This window comes from Zosterops lateralis, assembly GCF_965231275.1.
Source record: "Zosterops lateralis genome assembly, chromosome: 1".
Classification (NCBI taxonomy): Eukaryota; Metazoa; Chordata; class Aves; order Passeriformes; family Zosteropidae; genus Zosterops; species Zosterops lateralis.
Genome location: NC_139762.1, coordinates 117,793,168 through 117,799,167, shown reverse-complemented (window position 1 = coordinate 117,799,167; position 6,000 = coordinate 117,793,168). Strand labels below are relative to the sequence as shown.

The 6,000-nt window shown below is 42.7% G+C and overlaps 1 protein-coding gene across 6 annotated transcripts in view; it reads right to left on the bottom strand.

Annotated features, from left to right (window-relative positions):
• Positions 1-1,061: 1,061 nt before the first annotated feature.
• DNAJC5B (DnaJ heat shock protein family (Hsp40) member C5 beta) overlaps positions 1,062-6,000 on the bottom strand; it is a 44,948-nt gene continuing 40,009 nt past the window's right edge. For all 6 annotated transcript variants that reach the window (XM_083854712.1, XM_083854713.1, XM_083854714.1 and 3 more), the window contains exon 6: positions 1,062-4,209. In XM_083854712.1, coding sequence (XP_083710838.1) covers positions 4,115-4,209 — 95 coding nt within the window. In that variant the 3' untranslated portion in view covers positions 1,062-4,114. The remainder of the gene's footprint in view (positions 4,210-6,000) is intronic.

Sequence of the window (6,000 nt, the reverse complement as noted above, 5' to 3'; positions counted from 1 at the left end):
GAATGACATTTGAGGTCCTTTCCTACCCAACTCATTCTAAGATTAGCACGTATTGACTCTCTCCCTTAGTCAAGAATCGCGTGTCTTTACCAGCATCTATCTATTACAGGTGCCCCCTATCACACGGTTGTCCTGTCTTATTGCCTTCCCAACCCTGGGATGGGTGAAACTGGCCTGAAGGACTGAGTCCTCTTGTAAGAAACACAGTACCCATTCACCTCTCAAAGTGAAAGGAGAAGCTGGATGTGATGACTGAGCTGACTTCGGTTTGTGGAGAGAAGGAAGGGGATTATGGTTATCTCTGGTCTTTCTCCCTGGTTCGTAATAGCACACTCTTTTCTACAGGAAATGATAACCTAGAAAAATAAATCAGTAATTTTAACTGTGCTCAGTTTAGCACGCTTCTTCAATTCTTTTTAATGATTTTATTCTACGCAGAGGCAGAGATGTAATTCTTTTTGGCTGAAATCATATTGGTATTCATTGGTATTCATTCTTATACAAGGTAGGCAATCAAATTAAGTGACATACAATTATGTTTGAAGTTTTTTGTATTAAGCATTGTGGCTTATCCCACAAACTTGTTGTGGGGCGTAAAAGTGCCCCCTTTGAGAGTACATAAATCTAGCCAAAACAGTTGCCCCTTGTCCATTTTCAAATGCTTGGGCTTTTGTGGTCACAGAGACTGAATACCAACCTAGTGAGGAATATTCCTGTCTTGTAGCACACCCAGATTATCTGGCACTCTGCACTGATTCCAGTAAACTACTGTTACATCACTTTGTGGCACTGATGATTTTTTTTTACAAGCATTCTGCATTATTAAGTAAAGGACTTACAATATGTGGCCAGAGCTCTGGCTGCTTTGCATGAGCAGGAACATCTGCTGCAATCCAAGACATAGTTCCTCTTCGGGAAAACCCTGAGTTGCCATTTGACACTTGCCAGAGTGCAAAGCCATAACTTTAGACAGCTGTCTCAACAGCTTCTCTAGCTGTTACGAGAATGAAGTTGATAAATTCAGGCATACAACCTTTATTAGTCAGAGTGATTGACAGCCAAGGTAGGTTTGAATACATGGAAGTTTACATGTAAATAAATGTAGCAAAACAGAGAAAAAAAATGAGAATCTGTACATTTTGAGATTTTTGGGTGTGCAACTGAACTGTACACAAAACCAGATAATGTTAGCATTATTATGTGTTCATGTTAGCAACTTTTCCAGAAAGCAAACAAAGGAGTAAAATCACATCAAAGAGCTAAGTCCTGAAATCCTTATTCATCCTTTTTCCACATGTCCTCAGAATAGCTGATCTTCACATCAAGAAGAGACACAAATGCTCCGGTACTGAAACTAAGTTTCCCATTTGAAATTAAACCAGGAGTTCAAACACTCAGATCTTTAAGCTGCAAGTCCTGGACGTGCCTCTCAGAGGTTTGGTCACTGGTTTGTTTTGCGGTGTTTTGCTAACTGAGATAATGCGTTATGGCTCTTCTTTTACAGACACAGAACCCTGTGTCTGTAAAAGGGATTTACAAACATGTAGCAGCTTGTCCATCTTTACTTCACACTGTGAGATCAAGTCATAAACCTTTCCCAAGAAAAAGTTCTCATTTAGAAAGTTTAAATAAGAACCACATGACTTGCGGTACATCTCAAGCCCATGGAGAAAATTTCCTTGATTTCGGTGAACTTTGGCCCTTGAGACCCATCAGAAGTGTTGCATGTGAAAAAATTCCCTGATTGCTTTTGCTATTATGGGATTTACTTCTTCCTCCCTGGCTTTAGGCCTGCTCTGTAGCTGTTGTTGAAATCAAGGGTGCAATTCCCAGTGACTTCCAAGGAAAGAGGATGGATTTCACATGGGAAAGGATTCCATGCATAAAACATAGCTTTACATCAGACTTTTCTCCCAGTGCCTCTTTCAGGTCTTTGCTGGAAATAGTCACTAGGTAACATTTGGACATTTTCACACTAGATTTCTCTACCAGACAATGAAATTTAGGAAATTACTTCACCTGCAGATTTGTTATGTACTGTGTGGTCTCCCTACTCCTTCATTGGGGATAACATCCTATTCCAGAACAAACACCCTGAAAAGGGGAATAGTGAAGAAGGCCAAAAGAGGAATGTGTGTGCTGCTGTCCACAGCACATATCTATTCTCTGGGTTCTGCCCATCTCACAGCACCCCAGTGCTGTCTGATCCATCCCCCTGACAGGAAGATGTGCAGCACTTGGCTCCCACTGGAAAGACATTTCTCTGGGGTTGTGTCTCGTCAGTGGCAGGATGGCAGTCTGGAGTTGTGTACATATGAGTGGTTTCCAAAATCATTGCAACTGAGGACAAAAAGGAGCCTGTGGGTAGGGGGGAAGCAAGTGCCTGTGCACAACTCTGGCCATGCCAGGGCCTTCCCTCTTTTCTGAAGCAGAAAACCAGGGCCATTTCTGAGGGCAATGTGTGTGTTGGCTGTCCCCAGTGCCTGCATTCAGAGAAGAGATACATAACCTGAACAGGAAATAATGGTCTTGAAAATATTCTTGTGTTATGGGACTTTTAAAGAAACATTGAAAGTAGTATGTCTTGACTTTAGAGCTACAGCTGGTTCTATAAAACACATTTTTCCCCCCATATATTTAGCTGAATGAGATTTGATGTCAAAGGTGAGAATAGAAAGAAAATCCTGTTTCACGACTGCAGGATCCAAGTTTAAGCAAGGGAAGAACACTTTTAGATAGCTATATATTCACCAGTCTGTATAATTTAGTGGAATATTGTGACCCCTTTTAGACCACAGCATTCAAAAATAGCAAATACACAGAACTGACAATGATTGGTGTAAAATTATCAATAAGGAGAAATTCAGCTGCCTCAGTCTTAAACTACTCTGTCAAATCAGTGAAGTGCTAAGCTTAAGATCTAAGGTATTCTTTTAGTTCTTACAAATTAGTGGCCTAAGTTCTTCATGCTTCCTTTAGCCATACCTATATGTATCTCCACTGATTTGTGCAGAGGTACACCTGAACATACACCTCATTCCTGCCTCTTTATTTAAAAGCATGCCATGTGCTCTTAAAGCCCCTGTGCTTGGCACAGAAAGGAGGTTTCAGCCTTACCCCAATGAGGTGGTGAGGAGGACGGTCACTCCTTTGCTGCTTGCTTTCCCTGCCAAGTCCTTGCTGCTCCCACAGCCCCAGTGCCTGTGCTGGTGTGATGGCTCCCAGCCCAGTGCCAGCAGGGCAGTAGGGCCACATGCCAAGGGCATGGTGGAATAAGCCAGCTGGCAGAAAGCTCTTGGCTGGGGACCAAAAGGTGGAGCTTTACCACAGGCCTGTGTGGGAGGAGGAGAGAGGCTCTGGGACAGCCCAGGGCTAGCCTTCCACTCCCAGTGGTCTTTGCCCTTTGCCTTTGTCTCATGGGTTTGCAGCTTTCGCAGGGGAAAACACAGAGCCTATGTGTGCTTCTGAATGAGGCTTCTGGATTTGAAGTGACCTGCACTTTAACAACCATCAGAAAAATCTCCTAGCACTTTCTCTTGGCTCAGGATTTATAATTTATATTTGCCAGAGTGGGGTCCCAGCAAGCCACTTGCTGCCCTCCAAAGAGCACCTCTTCTCTGGGAAGGAGAGCCCCATCTGTCTTGCCACCAACTTTCTCCCTGAGACCTGCTAAAGAGCACTTCTGGGGCTCCATCACAGGAATGTTTCACATCAGCAAAACTGCTGCATGCAAGGAAAGTTGCTGGGGCAGGGAGAGACAGCCAGCATGTCCATAAAGGGACTCAAGGCTGTGTCTGGGAGGTGAAACTACAGATGAGGGCGGGGAGAAGACCAGCTATACCAAAGGGAATATTATTGGAGAGAAAGACAATTTGAAGCTGTGAGAGACCAGCATGCTCTGTGCGGGCTGTAGGTATCTCCATACACACAGTGCGAGCCGGTATCAACAACCTATTGGAAGTAGCATAGAGGGAGATTCTGCCTTGGTAGGAAATGACTCTCAGGTTACTCTTGATTAGCTTAAAGGCAGCTATGAACACGGGCTTCAGAACTTATCACATGTTTTTCTCACTGTGAGGGTCAGTGAGAAGCCCCAGCAGGCTGCTGGCCTGCTCTAGGACTCGGTGCGATAGCTCCGGTGGCTGTCCCCGATCAGTTGTGTCTTCTCAGTTACGTTAGTCGGCTGAAGCGTGATAGGAGTTTCTCCATCTAAATTGGAGAGGACAACAAAAGTTACTTTAAGAACCCTTCACTTGCTAACAAAGTCAGATTTCTTGTTAGCACCACAACATTTAATTCACTGATCTGGTTACAGCTTAATTTGGTTTCACAGACAGCTGTGTGGGTGCCAACAAGGTGGCACTGCCCACACCAAGCCTACAAATGCCTACAAATACTCCTATTTTTCTTACAATGGCAAATTTCTGGGTGTTGCTGCTGCTGTTAGACTGGACATTTGCTGTGCCTGGTGCTTTGCAGAGCTTGCAGGCTAAACGTTCCTGCCTGTTGTAATAGCAAGTGCTTGTTCCCACAAATGACTGAATATAATCAGTGCTGTTGTGAGTCAGCAAGCACTAACCTTGACAGTGGTTATGAGAATGGGACAGAAATGAGTCTTGAGAAAGGCAGAGTTAACAGTAAAGAAAGAGGAGAGTTAAAAGGAAAAAATGTGTGAGCAGTAATAGTAATACACTTGAGAGGAGAGAAATCATATATATCCTGAAAGCCAGCTAGTTAAATAAAAATGTTAAATTGAATTTGAAGTCTTATGTAATGTATATGCACTAGGACTGGGAATTACTATTTTAATGAATTTGGAACTATCAAAACTTCCTATTATCACTATATAAATTCTTACTGCTGTGTACTTTCTCACTCCGTGCAATTTTGTGTTTGCTTTTCCAATATATCTATTAAAAATGCATTTGTAGAGTGGAGGAAAGTAGAAGTGAAGTCTTTACAGAGTTCCTTGATGGCTACTGTGTTCTACCTGCTAAAGAACAAGGTTTGGTTGCCCTTCTCCTGGGCCTGTTTCAAACCCACGTTTTTTGGAGGCAGGGAAGTACTCAGGTCTCAGAGACTGACTTTTACAAGTTCAGCCATCTTAGTGGAGTGTTTCATATGAAAAACTTTGGACTATCTATATCTTGATACTAACACAGCCTTCACAGTAATTGAATAAAAATTATGACTTTTTTTTTTTTTGCCAAATGACCAAATGTTCAGGAAAAAAATCTCATCTGACATTTCCTTCTGTTTACATGACAGTTGATGGGATGAATCATGGGCAAAAGATGTAATGTACAGGAGTAACTTAACCCAGAGCAGGAATCTAATTGCATGCCATACGGCTTCCACTCAGTGGGGGTAGAACAACTTTGACTCTGTCAAGGTGAAAGGCAAGAATGATTAAATGCCAAGCAGCTTCTCTGTATGGGCAATTCCATATTTAGACACAAGGTCAAAGACAGACATGTTTCATAACTTCTAAAAGTATATGAGTAATTAATGCTTCAAGCTCCACTCAGACTCATATTAGTTTGGCAGTTCCAATCCATTTTTAAGTTGCTGTGTGTTTTCTAGAGTTTTGAGCAGCATTCCCTCCCACCCACTTCTGCCTTCAAGTTGTTCATTTTCTGGAAGATTGTTGATGGAGGGCAGAGATAAGCAGTTCATTTTGCTGTGACACCCAGGTGTGCGATGGGAGAACAGGACCCACTGCAAATCTGTCGCGTTGCCTCCAACTGATCTGCAGACAGCTCTTAGCTGACCCTCTCACCAACCATTTTGCTGCTTGCACCCTTCTAAGATTTATGACAGATTTTTTTAGCAGAACAGGGACCCATGGAATAATAAACTGCACAAATATAGTCTGCTAATGGCAAGCTGCAGAATGGAGGTGAGGCAGAATTCACAGTTTAAACTGATTTCTATAGATAGTTCCTGCTCACTGTTCGCCTACATTTGTATCATATGGAGTGTGGAGGAGACAATGAAGTG